At 48.1% G+C, this 19,774-nt stretch overlaps 2 protein-coding genes across 4 annotated transcripts; one reads left to right on the top strand and one right to left on the bottom strand.

Annotated features, from left to right (window-relative positions):
* Positions 1 to 1,022: 1,022 nt before the first annotated feature.
* On the bottom strand, positions 1,023 to 5,266 carry TTC19 (tetratricopeptide repeat domain 19). 2 transcript variants are annotated; one of them, XM_072881841.1, is made up of 10 exons: positions 4,960 to 5,266; positions 4,809 to 4,882; positions 4,559 to 4,669; positions 4,284 to 4,322; positions 3,656 to 3,712; positions 3,332 to 3,393; positions 2,675 to 2,769; positions 2,328 to 2,482; positions 1,867 to 2,029; positions 1,023 to 1,339 (listed from the first exon to the last, which is right to left on the bottom strand). In XM_072881841.1, exons 1-10 carry the CDS (start codon positions 5,249 to 5,251, stop codon positions 1,206 to 1,208), a joined length of 1,182 nt encoding a protein of 393 aa, XP_072737942.1. In that variant the 5' UTR covers positions 5,252 to 5,266; the 3' UTR covers positions 1,023 to 1,205. The 2 variants fall into 2 exon arrangements, with proteins under 2 accessions (XP_072737942.1, XP_072737943.1); XM_072881842.1 differs by having other exon boundaries at positions 1,023 to 1,336.
* Positions 4,608 to 19,301, top strand: ZSWIM7 (zinc finger SWIM-type containing 7). Of its 2 annotated transcripts, none has more exons than XM_072881844.1 (6): positions 4,608 to 4,749; positions 5,865 to 5,962; positions 8,523 to 8,544; positions 12,289 to 12,391; positions 18,044 to 18,148; positions 18,967 to 19,301. In XM_072881844.1, exons 2-6 carry the CDS (start codon positions 5,887 to 5,889, stop codon positions 19,081 to 19,083), a joined length of 423 nt encoding a protein of 140 aa, XP_072737945.1. In that variant the 5' UTR covers positions 4,608 to 4,749; positions 5,865 to 5,886; the 3' UTR covers positions 19,084 to 19,301. The 2 variants fall into 2 exon arrangements, with proteins under 2 accessions (XP_072737945.1, XP_072737946.1); XM_072881845.1 differs by lacking the exon at positions 4,608 to 4,749 and adding an exon at positions 5,294 to 5,727.
* Positions 19,302 to 19,774: the final 473 nt, after the last annotated feature.

The following is a 19,774-nucleotide window of genomic DNA, read 5'->3' as shown; positions in this document are numbered from 1 at the left end:
CTTCCCTTAGGGGGTGCTGCAGGGTTCCCAGTTAACACTGCTGGAGGGTTTAAGGTCTGCCACTTAAAAACCAAAAACCAGAACTTTAAAGACAATTAGCTCTAATGTGTTAGAGCCTTTCTGTTAGTACAAGCATACCTGTAACAGCCATATTTTTATTTCCTAGCTTGCTGAGAACAAAGCTGTATATGTGACTTGAGTTTTCCAGCTTCAGTTAACATCTAGAAAACCTGCGTGCCTCTTCTTAGCTCAGAGTTAAGCAGAGTTGAAGCCACTAATGCTACTGTAAGTAAACTAACAGTGATGCAATTAACATTAAGGGATATACCAAACAGCTGAAGTTCTTACAAATGAGAGGTTAAAATAATGCTTGGTTAGTGACAGAATTAGTCAGTTCTACTATCCTAGCTAAATATGGATTTGATAACTTCTGGTTTAATTCTCCTTTGTCTTTAACATTAGGCTTCCCTGCAGGGCAGAACTGAAAAAATGTGTTGTATAAGCAGGCTGTTCATACTACATTCACATGAAGGCATATACTTTACAAACCTGATGGTATGTACATACTATCTTTTCCAACAGGAAGCCTCAGCATTCTAGTACTGACCTATCCAAGAAAGGAGGACAGCTTTGGCACTTAGTGTGCTCTTGTCTGGGGTAAGGTAGCTGAGTGTTTTATTTCTGACAGCAGCTCTGCTTTGGTAAGATAGTCTTACCCCTCCTCTGAGAGGGCATGTTCTATCTTTGGATGCTAAATGCTTTGAAGAAAAACACTTGATCTTCAGGCAACCTGTTTGAAAAGGACATGGACCTACAGCTCTGTCATAGTACAGGTATAGTCTGGGAAATGCTCTGTTGAAGTTAATACATACTGAACTGCAGCACTGACACAAACACACTCCTTGACTTAACTGCAAGTATTAATACCAGGCTAGACTTGCACTTTGCTGGCAGTCAAGGCAAACTTAAATCACTAGCACAGTAATCACTCTAACCATAGACTACACTACAAATTTACATAGTTAAGATTTCACAACTTTATTTTGGGCTAAGTTGTTAGGCAATAGCAGCCCTTCTTGTTAAGCAGTCCTTAAACTCCTCATTGCTGTTCCCCTGGAGAACTGCACCAAACTGGTGCCAGGATGCTTGTACTGACCAGCCCTTGCTGCTGTCAGCCACCTCAAGGTTGGACTCTGTGGCCAAACTCATTTGGAGCCCTTTCTCCTCTTGGCCAGCTCAGCTAGTTCTTCCTGGATATGCTGGACAGAAGCAACATCTCCTTTCTGTTGTGCCTGCTTGAGAGCTTCTTTGTACACTTGTTTTGCTTGCAGAAAGTCTTCTGTAGCAAGAGGAAAAAGTTGCATGGCTAGCCAACTACATCACCCAGTTTGAGTCCCCTCCTGAAACTAGGCACATGCAGAGGACATGCAAAAAGACTACTTGAAACACTTCAACAACTAGGGAGGTTCAGACAACATCCAGCATAGGATGCCAACTAAAAGAGCTAGACAGCAGCAATGATGATGGGACAAGGTGCTGCTTTAGCATTAAGATTGCATTGAAACAAGTCTCAAGCATGTCTTATGTACTTTTGGAACCAGTTACTGTCCAAACAGGACAAGGCAAACTAGATTCCCTGGCAACCTTTTGTGTCAGATGCACCAGTACTGCATTTATCTTGGACAGGATCCTTCAGCAGCAGAATTCAATCTGAACACAATACAAGTTGCCTACACCAAGTCAGCAGATCTACTGCTTAAACTAAAAATAGTAACACAAAAATAACACTATAGTTCAATCCTACAGTACAGGTTATCTGCAGTCCGTAAAAGCACAGTGACATAGGCTGGACATTAATTTACTTACCTTTGTGCATCAGAATTGCTGCCAGGTTATTCAGCACCATGTGCTCCTCAGGGTGTTGAGTCTCCTTTGCCAGCTCAGCTGCCCTCTTCACATAGGAGTATGCCTCATCGTAGTGCCCCTGAGCATCCAGTACAGTTGCTAAGTCATTCATCAGGACCACAGTCTGCACCAGGACAGAAAAGGAAGCCTCAGAGCAAGACTTGTGTAGAAGTCTGGGGCAGCAGGAGCATCACATTCATAACCCTGTCACACTAGTAAAAGTAGTATTTCCCAGAGAAGCTTTCAGTAAGAAAGTGTCTTACATTTATATATCAGCATGCTCATTCTTCCTGGCAGGAAAACAGAAGCTAGTTTAGTGCTGTGTATATTTGATACCAGCAAAGCTGCCTTCTAGGCTGCCTCGTTCCCTAGGAGATTAGCTTTTCTTTCCCTAGTAGTCCAACTACCACTGTACACATCACCTGTGGATGAGTCTCTCCCTGAACATCATTTGATATCTGCAGAGCCTTCTCATACATTTTTTGGGCCACTGGGAGCTGGTTAATGTTTAGGAGATAGCGAGCATAGGAGTCGAGGCTCATCCCAAGCAAGAGACGGGTGTTGGCCTTTTCTTCAGCTGCAAATAGGAGTGGAAGTGATCAATTCTACAAGATCAAGCATGAGTCTCCATCCTACAAGAGTAGGAAACTCATGTAGTGTGAAGACAATTAATTGACATGAAGATGGTGCTTAGGCAATATGGAAAACAACATCAAGGACATGGAGAAAAGATAATGAGAGAAGCCTTTGACAGACAAGGCAGTCCTACCTGGTAAGACATCCTCAGGCAAGTCCTTTTGCTTGGCAATCTTCTCCTCTAAGGTCAGGATGCAGAACTCGTAGCCAGCCAGGGCTAATTTGTGCCTGCAAAGTACAACTCCTCAGCAAAGCAAGGCTCCTTCCATCCCTGAAGGGACAGATGTGAACACCTTCGATCCCTCATTCTAGAGGGCCTGTAAAACAGCTTTTGAACCAGAACCTTCTTGCCCTCAGTCTTCTCTTCTTGATTATGGCCCAGACCCTTCTCTTGACCCATGGGCAAAAGGATCCAAGAGGTGGAGGGGGCTTCCCCAGACAAGGTCAACTAAGGCAACCCATGCCAATGCTCCATTGAAAAATGAAGCTACAAGTTACCAGCCACCAACTGCTTCAAAAGCCTTCTCTCCTGTGAGGTGTGGATTTAAGGCTAAAGAGTGATACCCTTTATGGCTACTTAGGCCCTAAGCTGGGCAGGTCATAACAGCAATCACTGTGCTGAATGACAATGGGTAGGCAAATATCACGCCTGTGGGAACCTTTATGTTGACAGTATCTTGTCACACCAAAGCTTCCTCAGGCACTCTATTCTTAAAGAGCCCCTGCTTGGCCACCACTGCCACTGTGAAGCTGAGATGAAAGCAAAAGATGCCTTTAGCAGGGAACTCACTGTTTCTGAGCAGCATAGATACTGGCCAGCTTGAGGGACATCTCAAGGATTGCATTGTCATCCTGCCAGGAGGACACACAACACAACTGTTACTCTTCTTGCATCTCCCCAGTAGAAACATTACTTTGCCAGAGAACAAGTTTAGACCTTGAAAACACCCATCCTGTTGTCTCCAGAGCTGCCATCCCCTTAAAGGAAGTTCTTGAGAAGCAGGCAAGCTCATAGCTAGTATGGCAAATTTCCAGTAGGAGGTATTACAGCACAAGAAATAGACCAAAGAATTCTTAATACTTCCAGCTGAAAGCCTTTATCAGAAGAACATACCTCCTTTGTGTCCCCTGCAAGCAAATAGCTCATACTTGCTTTGTAGAGCTTTTCTGCCTGAAATGAAAATTTTGAAGAGAATACTGAGGAATTATGGTGGTTAAAACAAAAGATCTCTACCCTTTATGGAGGCAGACTACTGGGAGAAACCTGTCTCACAATTTTGTGGCATTTACATTGTATGTCAAGACCAGCCAGAAGCGAAAGGCTAACCAGAGCCCAATGGTACCGCCAACTAGTAGGGTCCTTTCAGTTTCTACTTTAGGATTCCTGCATCAGCCATGAGTTTACCACATCTGTCTGCCTTCAAGGCTTTCCTGGATTCTCTGTGGGACAGTCATCTAACTGCTTGACTGTGGCATTTGACAGTAATGAGTATTCCTTCCCTTGCACATGATGTTGGAGCTCAAAATTTAACTGTGAAAACATCTTTCTTAGCAGCATGTGCTCCATAGGACTGCAGTCCCAAGGCAAATTATTGTGCTTTGGACTGCAGGATCTCTGCCTCACAACTCTCAGTATGCAGCCTGTCACAACATGCCTCACCTTTGCTATCCTGAACATGACACGACCTTGCACAAGACATCAGACTCTTAAAATTCTGAGGGAAAAACACAGAGTTACTCACATTGTCCAGCTGTCCCCGCATGAAGGCCACGTTTGCCATCTGGAAGAGATGGACCGTGCTGAAGCTCCGCAAAGGCTGCAGGGACTAGCCTCAACACAACTGCTCTTCCTTCTACCTCCAGCTCCACCACAGCCCCAGCATATGGCACTACACCCCCCGAAGGGAACTGCAGCCCCACGGTGACTTCTAGCACGGACCAGACACGACATGGGACAGCCCCGAGCAGGAGGGCGGCCAGCCCAGCCCAGCCCCTGCCAGCCCCCCCGCAGCCTCACCATGCTGTAGGTGTAGACGATGGCTTTCCTGTTATCCGACTGGTGCGACAGCCGCAGGGCTTGGTGCAGAACCTGCTCGGCCTCCCCCAGCTCGCCCTTCATGACGCTGAGCTGCAGAGAGAGAGGGAAAAGCCGAGGGGCTGGTCACCGCCCAGGGCCCACGCGTGACGGGCTCCCGGCCCCCCGCTAAGGTAACACCCCGCGCCCCCCGGCCGCCATGTCCGCGGCCCTGCAGGCGACGCCGCCTCACCTTGGCTCTCTTCAGCAGGAGGATAATGGCGTCCTCGCCGTCCTCCTCGGCGTCCCTGGGGAAGAGGGAGAGGGCTGCGGGGGGAGGGTGACCGCCGCCCGCACCGCCCTGCCCCGAGCCGCCCCGGCCCGCAGCCCGCCAGCCGCCTCACCTCCCAGGAAGCCCAGGACACCCCCGACCGGCCGGGCCCACGGCCGCCGCGCGAACCCCGTCCTGCCGCTGCCCTCCTCCCCGCGGGCCCCGCCGCGCCAGGCGGCCCGGGGCGGCGGGAGCCCCGCAGGGCAGCGCCGGGCGGCCAGGCGGCACAGGGCCCGCGGCACCCCTGCGGCCAGCATCCTCCCCCGCGGGCCCTTTAAGATCTCGCCCGCGCCCTCGCCACGTGATGCGGGCCGGTGCGTCACCCGGGGCAAAGGGCGCCTGTTGCTATGGAGACGCTCCCTCATGGCTGCGAGGCCGCAGGTAGGCCCGGCCCCGGCCCCGGGGTCGCCGTCCCAGGACCGGCAGCTTTAAATAGCTCCGACGCCGCCCCACCGTTGCCGGGGGAGCCCCCGGGGACCGCAGCGGGGAGCAGCCGCTGTGCGGGGTGGCGCTAGCGCGGCTCCTGCTGCCGGGGCCTGGCAGCGGCCGGCCCCTCCCTGAGAGATCCCCGGCGCGGCTCGCGGGCCCCGGGGGCAGCCAAGTCCCCCTGCGGCAGGGGCGCGGGCGGCGGCGGGTGGGCTGTGCGGCCGCCTCTGTCGGGAACTGCCTTAGCCCAGCGCCGGGACGCTCCAGGCCAGAGCCTCTTCCTGTTGCCGGCTTTATCGCCCCCCTCACCTCGTCCTTCCACGGGATCTGTTTATACGTGGGGGTATCTGGGAGACACCTGTGTGTTTTTGAGAAACCCTTCCTCCGAGAAAGTGTAAAAAACACAGTTCAAAAGGTGCTGAGGATGCGTTTTCCTTGGCCTCATCACAGGGTTGAAAGAGTACTGCCCAGATAAAGTGTCCCGGTTTATAGTATCTGTGGTGACCTTAATCATTTCCCACTGACTCCTGTTCTCTTCTGTCTTGCTTCCAGTCAGGAGGCTAGTGCCAATGGGATGGATAGTACCTTGCCAGCAGTAGCAGAAGAGCTTTTGAAAGAGATCAAAAAGGCTTTTCAGGAGACCTCACACGGTATGTAAAGAAAACCAGAACCATCCCAGCAGGTGGTGGGCCAGTAATACTGGCGCTGTCAAACCTTCAGGTAGCAATGAGGGTTGTCAGCCTCTCCTTGCTTGCATCTTCCGCAGACTCTGTTCCATAAGGGGTGGCCTTCACTTTCAGGAGTGGTAGAGTAAGATGTTGAGGCTGCATGCCTTTTCTTGCAGGCTTTTAAATGTAGGATATTATAAAAGTAAGTCTATTTGGGCTTCCACGTTCCTTTTTAAAATTAATCCCTGTGGTTCTGAGTGTATATTTAATTGCTGTACTTGATACAACTTGTCTGGACACAAAGGGGTTTGAAGCACAGGTAATGAGGAGCAGCCCCCTTCTAAAAGTCAGGCCTTCCAAAAATTAGACCAGGTTGGACACTTTTTTGAACGTGGGACCTAGGGCAATGCTGCTTGCTTACAGCTTGTAGCGTAAGTGGTTGCACTTGGGGGATGATAATTTACATGCTTCTAGGTAGGCATTTTGTTGTGCCTACTGTACTGCTGTTTTTATAGACTCACTAATTTCCAAACTAGACTTGAAAGGGAAATCTTCATTAAAACGGTCACGTTTCATGACTGACCGGCAGAGGGTGATGTATTAGTGATCCCAGGGCAAAGAACAGCTTTCCCGTTGCTTGAACAAAGCAAGTATAAACCAACAGTTAAATCTTGGCCAATTCTAGCAGCTAGTTAAGAACAATTACCTTTGTTGCACTCTGGATTACTAACGTAGTTCTGTAATCTGTGCTGAAAGAGTAAACACGTGTTTGTGTTTACTTGATGAGTAGTGCAGAATGGTTCTTCCTAAGGAAAGTGTCTATTTAGGGAATAGTTTAACTGCACTAAAACCAACCAAATAAACATTCAGAGAAGTCTGTCTGAGTACTACATTTGGGTGGGAAATGGGCAGAGACTTAGTGTCTAAACTGTCAGAGTGACCACATTGACAGCTTTCTGGCATACTTGTAGTATGGCTCCTGTCAGGTTAGAGTAGATCCAAAATCTACGTGTGACTTCTTTTTAAAAAGAGCTTTATAAATCCTGTTGTAAACTAGAAAAAAAAGTCAACATTTTTTAGTATACTTCTCCTTAAAGTACCAAAATAGTACACTGGGACATTACTGCAGAAAGAAACTGATCAATCACTTTGGAGAATTAAATTAGAATAAAGTGGGAAAAGTCAAACCAACAGCATAAGTCATAAAGAATCTTTTGAATTGTTGGAACAAAGGATTTTAAAGTCAAAATTCCTGATTTTCCAGTGTGTCCTGGTTTCCGCTGGGATAGAGTTAATTTTCTTCCTAGTAGCTGGTATAGCGCTGTGTTTTGGATTTAGTATGAGAATAACGTGATAACACAGGGATGTTTTAGTTGTTGCTGAGCAGTGCTTACACTAGTCAACGACTTTTCAGCTCCCCATGCTCTGCCAGGTGCACAAGAAGCTGGGAGGGGGCACAGCCAGGACAGCTGACCCACACTGGCCAGAGGGCTGTTCCATACCATATGGCGTCATGTGCAGTATAGAAACTGGGGGGAGTTGGCCGGGGGGAGTGATCGCTGCTCGGGGACGGGCTGGGCATCAGTTGGTGGGTGGTGAGTGGTTGCATCACTTGGGTTTTTTTGCTTGGGTTTTGTTCCTCTCTCTCTCTCTCTCTCTCTCTCTCTCTCATTGTTTTCCCTTTCATTACAATTTTGTATTATTTTTATTTTATTTTATTTTATTTTATTTTATTTTATTTCAATTATTAAACTGTTCTTATCTCAATCCATGAGTTTTCTTACTTTTGCTCTTCCGATTCTCTCCCCCATCCCACTGGGGGAGGAGGGTGAGTGAGCGGCTGTGTGGTGCTTAGTTGCTGGCTGGGGTTAAACCACGACACAGTGGAATACAGAGATGTAGTACACTGTGTCCCATTAGCGATAACAGAAAGATCAGATTGCATGATCAGAGCCTAAACTGTTAGCTACAACAAACACACTAATTTTCTTAATTGTAATTTTCCATCTTAACAAGACGTTCTAATAAGTGAAGACGTTATGTTTCTGTGTGCTATATTAAAAGCTATAAACTAGTGGCGCCCTGCAAGACTATGCTGGGAAAAGAACAACATTTTTAAAGTTTTGATGCCAGAGTTTTCAACTCATGCCAAGAGAGTTTCAGGGAAACCAATGTATATATTTTTAACCAACTTCTTAAAGTGACAGAGTAAGATGTTGAGGCTGCATGCCTTTTGTTGCATGCTTTTAAAAGTAGGATATTATAAAAGTAAGTATATTTGGGCTTTTGCATTTCTTTTTAAAATTAATCCCTGTGGTTCTGAATGTATATTTAATTGCTGTACTTGACAAGTGCCTTAGCATTACCACAGCAGATCATTTTGCTGCTCCTTGTTGCTTTTTGGTAGCCAGAGAGAATGGCTAGAGCACTGCAGTCCTGTATGGCCTCTGGGGGTACATTAGGGAGACACTAGCCCCAGTGTCTCCCCTAGACACAGTGGGGAAGTTCAGCAAAGTCATGCTTCGTTTTCTTTTTGTTGCAGTCCCCGATGACCTGCTGCTGGGGTAAGTATCTTTTGCTTCAGTTCTTGTCCCAAGTGATAGTCCTGATGATAATCTGCTCTCATCATAGTACCGCTATTTTTTTCCTGTGTTTGACCAGTACATGTTTCTCATGTAGAGTTGCTACATGTTTTTGCTGGTAGTGGAAATGAAGGTCCAAAGAGACAATGTCAAGGGTTTTTCAAGAGATTGATGAAATTATCTCTGTATCGCTGAATCTCCTGTGATGACTGGCTCTAATTTCAGTGGATTAAACATGCAGAAACCCAGATGTTTAACCTGAGCTCTGAGTCCACCCTTAGATCTGGAATGAGTTTCCTGTGAGAGTGGACTGTGTTTCAGAGTGATTCGTGCTGCTGGAGTGCTGCATCTCCTCTGTGTTCATATCATAGTGAGCACAGCAGCATCCTGAGATCCCTTCTGTTTGAGTCATGGGCAAGCGTGATAGAAAGGGAGAAGTGAATATATCATCTTTCTGCATGAGGGAATTGATAATCTGAAGATTACCCTGAGAGTTTTCTTGGGTTCAGAAGAAGTGTCAGGTCATCTTCATCATCCTTGTGTTGATTGAAGCTTGTGAATATTTCAGTCATTCCCAAGCAGTCTCCTAAGAGACTCAAGTTTCACAACTTCTGCAGCCCTCACTAATTGGCGTTGAAGGTAGAGAAGAGGCACCATCACAGTGAGAAAGGCTTTTCAGATTCATCTTTAACTTTGTGTTCTTGCCTGCCTGTAATTTAGCCAGGAGAGGAGATCACCAGGAACCCTTCAGGCCTTAATATCTTTGGGTCTAAAGTCATCTAACATAACACTTGTGAAAGGTATGCATGCTGGCTCCCTCTTCTGGGACCACAATGGCCTTTGAAGGGTGGGATTATATTTGACAAGTCTTGTAACTTTTTGTTTCCTTCTTGTTATAAAAGAAAAGAGGAGGAAAGAAATTCCCTTGTTAAGTTTAATAATGGTTGGGTGGTAACTCTTGGCAGTCAGATTTCCATCAATTCCCTGTGACCAGCAGCTCAGAAGTATTCTGATTTAATTTCTGAATCTCTTCCAAATCTCTAAAGTCCTTGAATTTCCTTTGGGCATTTTGCTTACTTATTTCCTGTTAGACTGATCGAATTATATACATGAAAAAAGAACTCCCCAAATTTGAAAGAGTTACTGAAACTCATTAAACTGAGTCCCCTTAATAGTCCCAAACCTAATCATTAAGGAATGTCTTACGTTGAGTGTTCCTCCACCCACCTCCTCTCAGTCCTCAGATGAAGCCAATCCTTACTGCCTTGAGTTTGTGCAACTGAAGTTTTGGTCTTCCTGGAATAAGTCTGTCTGCTTGGCTTGTTATCAATGAGATTGACTCAGACGCATAGGTCAGCCATGCTGCTGAGACGCCAGGGCTCTGCCTTGGCTCTTTGTGTCTTCACTGGAATTGGAAATGTTCCTCTGCTTTCTGCTGTTCTCCTGCTCATGTTTTGTACTATCTTTTCATCATTGCTAATTTTCTTGTTATTTGCCCTTGTAACTAACCTAGACTACACAGATTTTTCTCAGCAGATAAAAGGTCTGTAAAGTTAACTGAGTTGCCTCTGAACTCTTTGGAACACATTCAGAGTAGCTGGATATACAGGTCTAGAATCACTTTTAAGCCTATGAGCTGTCTGGACAGTAGGCTAAAGGTGCAGATGTCCATATTTGACATACAGCTTATCATATATGCTTGCATGGCAGGGGATGTGCAGACAATGAGTACGTAGATAGAAATTACTGTGCCTTCAGGACTCACAGCTCTTTATTTTTCCACTTGCTGGTGTGGAATTTTACAGCACTGAGCACAGCGGCAGCCAGACACCAGCATGTGCCTCCATGGTGCTGCCTTACAGGACCGAGGCTGAGGAGAAAGTTGTGTAGAGGTCATGTTTTGCAGGAAGCAAACATGTACCTGAGCAAACCTGGCTAATCTCATCTTTACCCCATCCCAGGCACTCCCTGATCCATAAATGCTGTGCAGTGGTGCGTCCCTGCATGGTGATGTGTCCTGCTTGGAATGAAAGGAAAGGGAAAGGATTTTTAGGGAGGGTGGAGTGACATAAGGCATGTGCTGTCCCTGGGTGTTTATCTGGAATAAATTTGTTGTCTCTGTGCCCTGCTGGCAGCTGGATTACAGATGTAAAATTACTGCTATCCGATAGCTCCATGTGCAGTGGAGTGTCTTAAGTATTTCCCTCATTGTCTTTAGCTTCCTATTGATGCAGTTTGGTGGGTAGAGAAAGAATTTATATCTTAGCTGTGACTGTGATAGAGGAGATGCAGTCACTACAAAATGACTCATTCGTTCTCCAGGGTTTAAACCAGTTTCCCTGGGACGAGGAAGGAGCCCTACTGCTGCATTTCCTATTGCTCAAGGAGCTATGTATTATCGTTGCTCTCTCCTTGCTCCGAGGCATGATGCGTGGGCCATGACTAGAGGTGGGATTCAAGACCAACTGATCAATAATCTGATCCAGGGCAACTCATCCAGGACAGCCTGTATGTACAACTAAGGTGTCCCAGAGCACAAACCCCTTTTCCCCTTAGCATTAGCAAGTCTGCCTCTGTGTGCTCTTGTTTACCCGGTGCTGCCTCCACTAAAATCCATGTTTATGCTCGTTGTGCTCATGTGACGGTTTCACAGATTACCACAACAAGGATAATTGGGCTGCGTATGTGACACTGCCTGTTGCCTGTAACCTCTGTTGGATCCCCAGCACTGTGCATCCCCTAGGACTTCCTTCCTGCATCTTCTCTTTGCCAGCAGTCTTGCTTTTGCTGCCAGAGGTGCAGTTTCCCCTGAAGAAGACCTAGTGTATTTAGGGTGCTGGGCAGAAGCAAAGTTTCCAGCTTTAGAGTCTAGATTCACTGTTTGATAAATTGGTTAAGCGCCAGTGCTCTGTCTACGCAGAGTTTGTATTGGAAGAACTACAGGAATACTAACAAAAAGCCTGATCAGATCACTGTAAGGACAACCTGTGTCTTTTGCTTCACCTACACTGCCTTTGCAATAATCAGTGGTCTGTAAAGGGACTGTCAAGCCAGAAATGCTGCTCAAAGATAACTCCTCACCTGCATGTCTAACACTGTGTCACAGTCATAGAGACTAAAAAAATCTCTCTTCTGTGTCTCTGATGCACTTTGTCTCATTTTAGTTCAGGACAGGAACCACTTCATGTCCTGTTTGTGCAGCAGGCCGCCAGAATAGTGTTTGGGTCATAGTGCTGAAGAAGAAGCACTTAAGCTGTAATGTCCTGTGTAAGAAAAAAATCTTTAAAATGCCTTGTAACTAAATCTGAGTGGGATTTTGCAAAGGGATGTGGGACTGTTTGGGAGCAGCTTGGAAATTTGGAAGTTCCCTTCAGAATATCAAAAACCATGTAGGTGCTCTGAATAGCTGGCAGAGTAGAGGTTGTCCTTAAGGACTGAGTCCTGTCTGTCTTCCAGGAGAGCGATTGTCAACTGGGGTTGTCTCAGAGGGACAGGGCAGGGATTGGTGGTCACTTGGTGAAAGACAGCAAAGCTGAGAATGACAAATGCACTTCATTGCTTGGTAGCGTAATTAATGGAGCTGTAACTGGTGGGATTTTGAGAGGTAATGGGAACATTTAGCTAACAGGCCTTCTAGCCTACATAGGGCTAAATCCCATGGATTAAGGCTAAGCCAGGTGGTCTCCTTTTGTGGTGTGACCTAACTAGAGACATGTTCTTTTTCAGGCTGAAGTTCATATTTGGCCCATCTGCTGTCCCAGCTTTGGATTTGGTGGATCAGCATTCTGTCACCCGAGTCATGTCCCCCAGTGGAAGGACTGCATACCAGGTACACACTGTTTTTCTCCTCTTCAGTCTTACTTTCTGATAGTTTCCAGCTGACGTGTGAGCCAGTATTTTCCTAACTTGCAGAACATGGAAGGGCACTTGGATAAACATGGAGAGAATATCAGTGTTTTACAAACTCCTAAAGTGATACTGGGGAGCAGTAGCCATGGACTAGAATTAGAACAGCATGGTACACCACTGTTTTCTTTGTGGCTCCCAGCCAGTCAGACACGATTTCTTACATGTTTGTGGGTATCACAATCAGAAGGAAGTTTCCCAGGGATTGCTAATTTTGCTTTATTACTTTCATCCTATCCAGCAAAGGCAGTTCTTCCTCTTGAGAAACTGTACGCAATGGAGTGTTATCTGCCATCACTGCATTTCTTTCTCTGTTGCACTCCAGATCCTCAGTATCCTGAATACTCTTGACCTCTACTTGGCGATAGGATCCTTGCTGCCTGGGAGGAAGCAATGCAGGCCAAATCCGTGGGTTTCATTCTAGTTCACTGTAGCCAAGACTGTGAATCACAGAAACATCTTCATAAAATGGCATTTTAGGGAGAAGAGCTCACCTTAGTCCTAAAGATCAAACTCCTCTTACACCACAGGATCAGAGATGGAGCTGAGGCTTATTAGGTGAAGAGAGGAGCCATTGGCACTTCTTTGACTTTTCTGTGGTATGGACAATTCCTTGCTCTACTGTGCCGCAGCACTGGTGGCATTTCTGTTGGGGACAGTCTGTCTGTTCTGTGAGCCATTGACCAGCTGCATCCAGCCCATGGGGTCACAGAGTCAGAGAGGCTTTGTGTGTTGTGCCCTAGCTAAGGCTGTATAAGCAGTGGGACCCTGTGCCCATAAGATTTTGGTGAAGAAGCACCCAATTCCTCCTACTTAGCACTACTAACCCCCTCAGATAGCACAGCCCCCTCCATTGCTGAACCTAGTATTGTGCTTTTTCACACACCAGAGCAGGGGGAAATCTCTTTGTTTGCTGTTGCAGCAGCCAAAAGGAACATTTCCAAATATCCTCCCTGCAAAAGGGCCTTCTCTCCTTCACTGGAGGTGCTGAGATACTTTGAGGTCATCTAGGGTAAGAGAAGAGCTGTGAAGCCAGGCCTGGGTCATGACACAAACGTTTTTCACGTGTTCAGAGCTTGCATTGTGTGATTTGCACATGGAGTCTTCGTCGCTTCTGGGCCTTGGAGAGGACATTGGCCCCTCTAGGGAGGCATGACTCATAAACATACAGGGCTCAAGGACACAGCCTTTGATTTGAGGGTTTGCCAGTGGGTATTTGGTAAAGCCTAAGAAGCACTGCTTCCAGGACCCTTAGACAGCAGCTGCCTCAGTAATTGAATGCTTAAAGGCTTTTCCTTTTTTACTGTCATTCGGCTGAATATGTCACTGGGCAGAGAATGGTCACATTCTCCTTGCAGAGCTTTGTTGGGCCATGCAGGCTAAGGCAGAGCTTTGCAGGCTGGGATGCACAGTCTTCACTTGGCACCCTTTTGTGTGAAGGATGAGGGGGACTGCTTAGAGCCTCTGGTCTTCCCAGGGAGCCTGAATGTGTGCTCACATGCTCACAGGTTTTCTGCAGCATGACAGAGTTATCTGCATCTTAAGAGGCCTAATATTAATCTCCTAGATGCAGTAAGCCTCATGAGACACGGAGGAGATCAGAGAAGCATGGCGAGAGGGCTTTGATATGCTGGGTGCTGCCCTGACACCCTGTTCTGGTCTGGGCAGGGTCGTTGCTGAACAGCGCTGCCTCAAACTGCGTGTGCTGCAGCAAGGCGGGCACCCCTCCACACTGCCCAGCCCTCTCCCCGCTGAATTGAAGGGCCAAAAATTCCTGCTGGCAGCAGTTCTGCAGTCACCAAATGGGAGCTGATATTGATTAATATCTACTGATGGCCCCAACAGTAGGATCAACTGGTGCACGTTGGAAAAGAGCAAGTGTCAGAACCGCTTTCCTCCTGCTGCTGCAGGTAGAGGGAGCCACCGGTTCCCCTGCGGGGAAGAAACCCCTGGACAGGTAGATCACGGCTGGTCACCAGGAGTTAATGCAGGACAAGCCCAGCCTTCAGCCAGGCACTTTGTAGCTGATGGGTATGATGTGAGCGGGCCCCCTGCATCACCCAGGGTCTGTGCCTGTGTCCTCCCAGCTGACAGGCAGCCTACAGGAAGCAGTCCCTGCCTGCAGGTGCACGTGTGCTTCCGAGCAGCATTCCTCTTTAGTGGTGCTTGATTGCTGATTAAGGCCATGCTGATGAGTTAATGAACAGAGGAATCTGAAGAGATATTTTCTCTGGGGGTGTGAGGCTGGTCCCATTGCGAAATTCTTCCTCAGCACAGCTGTCTGAGATGCAGAAACAAAGAGCAGAGCCTCCCCTGAGGCTGCTGGCTGGAGCAGTGACAGGAACACAATCTGGGGCCATAGAAGCCAAAACAGAGTGGGATACTGCACTTAAGAGTAGCTGGGTAGTGTCACTGGCTCTTCATTCATGTGTGTGTGTGGTGTAGACACATATCCCAGCTGTGTGCACTTCTCCCCCAGCAGAGAAGCATGCCCAGTGCAGTGGGGAGTCGGGGGCATCTGTGGCTGCCTGGACACATGCACAGTCATCCCTTTCACTTATTCCCCAGAAAGTCAGCTCTGCCATTTGCACCCAGATGTGGTTGAGCTGGAATGTGAGGTGGTGCTTTCATTTGCAGCTGGATATGGAGAACTGTTCTCGTTGAGGCCACAAGGTTGGTTCTATTGTGAAACTCCTTTGGGTCCTCATAGCCAAATCTGAGATGTTGATACTTCACAGGCTAAAATGCTGTTTGCGTTCCATAGCACCCAGCACATCTTAGGTACTGCTTCAGGGGAAAATGGCTCTGTTCAGACAGGCCCTAGGACTGCAGCCTGTAGTATAGGCAGCTCTTGCCCTCAGGAACTGAGATGGGAGAAGAAAGAGCCCTCAGTCAAGTGAAAGCTATGATTTGTCTTTTAATGCCTGGGCATTAATGCCCTTGCTACTTAATAGAGGAGTAGCACCGATGGGGTATTCAAGTGCTGATGTTACCTCAGAGTTGTTAATCATCCTAGAAGAGCTTGTATAATACCTGCCTATGCTGCAAACTAAAGCCAACCCTTGTAACTCCAGGTCAGGCATAAGTAAGTCTTACCTGCTGCAGAGATGGTGGATGCTGGCTGATGGTGGAGCTGTGCTGGATTTGGCAGAGTGTAAAGTGGTGAGCAGGCAGCAGTTGGGGCACCTATTAGCTATGCCTGAGTTGCAGAAATGCTGTGAGCTGTGGGAGTGAAGCCAGTTAGCAGGGGGAGTCACAGTGCTTTAGCCGTCCTGCCAACTGTCACTTGTGTTGCTCACATCCTGCACTTTTATTGGATTCTTATTTTTAATGTCTTTTTAAATTAATTTCCTAGAACTGTATGGCAACCTGCCCCACTGTGAAAGATTTGAGCATCAGGTCTTGGCACAGACTGTGGTGCTGCCTAGCTGTATGCTGGTGGCAGCAGTAGCTGCCATGGTGCCACAGCTGGCCCTCCTGCATCCCCACATGCTGGCAGGGACACCACCACCAAGGTGATTTTTCCTCGCTGCGCAGCCAGCAAGCGCCTGGAGATGAGGGCAGCGGAAGGAAATCTCACAGCATCTCAGGGCCAAGAGAGCACCCCAGTGCCTGGCTTGGCTGCAGCTGGCCAGAAACAGAGGCAGCTTTTTCTCTTGGTCTTTAGATTTTAGATTCTGCCTTATCAGGCAGAAGCTGCATTCTTGCCATCTAGGTCAGGACAGGGGAACGCTAAACTCAGCCCAAATCTGGCAGTGTCTGTGTCTTCCCCCCCCGCCTCAAAGGAAAACACTTCTGAAGGAAAGGCACCATCGGAATACTTCATCTTGGAAAAAACAATCAAAGGGGCTAGAGAAAAACAAACTTACCACAAATGAAACAAACTCAGCCTGGAGTATAAGGAGGGCCCAGGGTAAAGACCAGACTGAAAAAAGAATGGTTTACCCTGAAATGGGAATGTGACTCTTGTGTCCTGAATCTGCTCAAGTAAGGGGGATTATGAGGCACAGGCACTTCTGTGGGAGAGCTTAAACTTGTGGATGTTCCCTGTTGGGCAAGGGGTGCAGAGAGAGCTCCAGGGGACAGGGGAAGGCTCCTGTTGCAAGTGCAGCTCTGGACCGGGAGGGACAATGTTCCTCTGGAGGGACTTAGGAGTGCCAGGGGTGTCCTGGAGGGGAGCAGCGCTCTGCAGAGCTCCACTGTCTTTTCACTTTTTTGTGTTTATCTTTGGATTTAGGTGTATGTGTGCCACAAATCCAACCAGAATCTAAAGCCTGGTATGGGAGAGGAGTGTGGTGTGCCATCAGAGCCCAGGGGCTTGTGCGCAGAGGAGGGCGGTGCTGGTGATTACACCCATGTGAATCCGCACCATTCTCTGGAATATCTGGGAAGAGTTAGTGCCAGCTGTCGAGGCCACAGAGCTGACACAAAGCACTTGCTCTCGCTGTGGCAGATACGAGACACGTCATGGCAAATACTCTGTGGTAATTGTGTTTTGGCCATGGGGTGCACTCAGTTTAGACCTCAGAGCATTAGTAAACTCCGTGCTATTGAGTGCAGGTTTCTGGTTAAAGTCTACGAGTGTGTTCTGCTCCTGCAGACCCTTCCCTTGCAATAGGAGAGGGCAGACCAGTTGGCTCTTAAAGTAGATTTCTAAAAGCTGTTTTCCAATCTTGAAGAAACCAAAAGAGAAATAATCCGCAGGTTGGCTTTCCTATACCATGCATTCAGCTCCAGCAGCTCACAGATTGCCTGTCAGCTTCTCCATGCTGGAGACAAATGCTTCCCTCACCTGGCTGCCTGCATCCCATGCCCATGGTGCAGAGGGAATATGCCTCAGTACCAGCCTTGCAGAGGAACAGCATGTGGGAAAAGGAGGCAGTGCTGTTCCCAAACCAGAGATGGAGCAGAGAGGCTTCTTCTCTGGAGACCTCAACTTTGTTTATTCAGACAAAACTGGATTCCAATAGCTGCAGCTGGTTTTGGGAGCGGAACAGCAAGAGCCTTTACAGCCTTCAGCCAATGGAGCTAGTTAGAAAAGGCCTCACTACAAGTGCTCACTGCTGCTCTCCTTCCATCCCCAGGTCCATGGTGGCCCTGGATTCACAAATGAGCTTTCTGTGACAAGAGAGTCTTCGTCATCTTCAACTATCCTGTGTCTGCCAGTACGGGGGGAGGAAGCTCGCTGGAGTGGCTGGCAGCTCACTGTGCTGCCAGCTTTGGGAGATCAGGGGAGGGGGCTCCGTGCTCAGTGCCACTGCCCTTTTCCCGATCTCTTAGCAGCAGACAAGTCACTGGAGCTGAGGTCTGCTGCAAGCACGGGTGTACATACAGGAGCGCTTCCTCGCCTGTAGGGAGAGAAGCATGTAGAGACCGTGAGAAAGCTGAGGAGCTTCAAGCTTAGCTGGGTTGATGCAGTGTTTGGGGACGCTTTTGTATTGTGGCACCTGCTTGCCAGTTGCATGCTGTGAGTCATTGCGGAGAGGACATGAGGCCAGATACATGCTAAGAGTTAGAGAAATTAAAGGTGAATGCTGTCTCTGACTCCCACTTCCTCTGACTGCCTTTGTTTCAGGTCCTTGGGAGCTCAGGCAAACTCTACACCTGCTACAGTTCCTGCCACTTCTGCACGTGTCCCGCTTTTGGTTTTACTGTACTGCAGAAGAGTGAAAGCCTTCTGGTAAGTCATCTGCCTCAGCTTGGGGCCGGGACAGGGAGCGGGGGAGGAGGCTACGCTCTGCTTCTTGAACCTGAGCAGCCTGAAGTTTCCAAGGGAGCAAACGCACGAGTGTTGAGTTGGCCATGCAGGCTGTGCCTGACCCACTGCATAATCTGGCCTCTGGGAGTCACGGTATTTGGGTGGAGCAAGGCCTTACAAGGGCTAGGGAGGGCTTTTGTTCTTAATTATGCATTACTGTTCTGACTTTCAAGAGATGAATAATCCCTGGTCTCTTGGAGCAAAGGCTATTGCTGCTAATGGGACTGCCGCATGGAGTCTGGCTGATGAAGTGGTGCAGTTCACCTGGTGCCAGTGAGGAAGGGCTCAGGGTAACTAATTGATCTGCAAGTGTCCCCCCGCTCTGTGCCTACCATCCCTCCCTCATGGGAAGCCCGTCTGTTCCAGGACCTCTGTCAGCTGGGCCTAGTACTCTCATTTTTGAGAGCCGTGTGGGCTGCCAGACAGTACCAAGCCAACTCTTGTTCTTTATAGTCTGGATCTACCTTCTCCTGCATGCATGTGGGGAGAGCATCAGGAGCCAGTTAACACTTGTGTGTCAGATCCCTGTATTGCATTATCCCGATGGCAGAACTGACCTGGTGCAACTGGAGCGCCAGCCTGTGCCAGGGCTTGGTGTGCCAAGAGGGAACCATGTTCCTGGGAAGGGCGAGTGCTTCATTAGACCCATTCTGGCCAGGATGGATTTTTGTGGCTTCCAGATAGAGCATGACATTCCTGCATTGCTCCTGCTGTTAACTTGGCTGCACTATTATTTGCAGTGCAAACATATACTTGCCGTCTACCTCAGTCAGGCCATAGGAGCCTGCCAGGAGCTATCTGTCTCTGAGGAGCAGCTCACAAGCATCTTACTGGCTGAGGAAGAGGATGAAGGATGAAGGAGTTGGATCACGTGTGGATGTGCTTTCTAGGAGTTGGATCACATGTGGATGTGCTTTCTGTGTACCCTCCCGACTGTGTAGCTGGGATTTTTTGTATCTACAAGGTTGTCAAATGTTGATTGTGGCTGGTAGGTTTCTTCCTGTGCTGCAGCCAAGTGTGACATTAATTATCAGCCTTGCACCAATGGATTAATTAATAAATGTTAAGAAGCCTGTGTTGCCTTCAGTTTCACTTATTTAGGCTATTCTTGGGATTGCTGAAGATGTTTGAACTGATCTGTAGTATTGTGTGCTTGTGATGTGGGGATACGAACAGTCCAGCAGGTCTCTTAGTGATCCATTAAACCTCGTTAACTCTGCTCGCGCTTTGACTAACCCCACCTCCCTTCCAGTGCCTGCATGGCTTTGTGGAGTTGGCCTTTGACAGACTGACGCTGCAGTGGCTCTTTGCAGCTGGCTGCTCAGAGCAGTTTCTGATTCATCACTGACAAACCTGTACCAGGGACCCCTCAGCACCTCGAGACTGATGACAGGTCTGTGCTTCCACTGTGCTTGCTATAATACAGGATCTTTGGAAACATCACCCTGGCTGCTGCGCTTTTAAATTGACCCATTTCAGACAAGTTGACCACCTCATGCTGGCAGACAAGGCAAGGCTGTCCACATCAGACACGGGGGAAAGGCGACT

Source organism: Ciconia boyciana, chromosome 17 (genome assembly GCF_034638445.1).
Source record: "Ciconia boyciana chromosome 17, ASM3463844v1, whole genome shotgun sequence".
NCBI lineage: Eukaryota > Metazoa > Chordata > Aves > Ciconiiformes > Ciconiidae > Ciconia > Ciconia boyciana.
The sequence above is the reverse complement of the archived record's forward strand: the minus strand, read 5'-3'. Positions and strand labels throughout refer to the sequence as shown.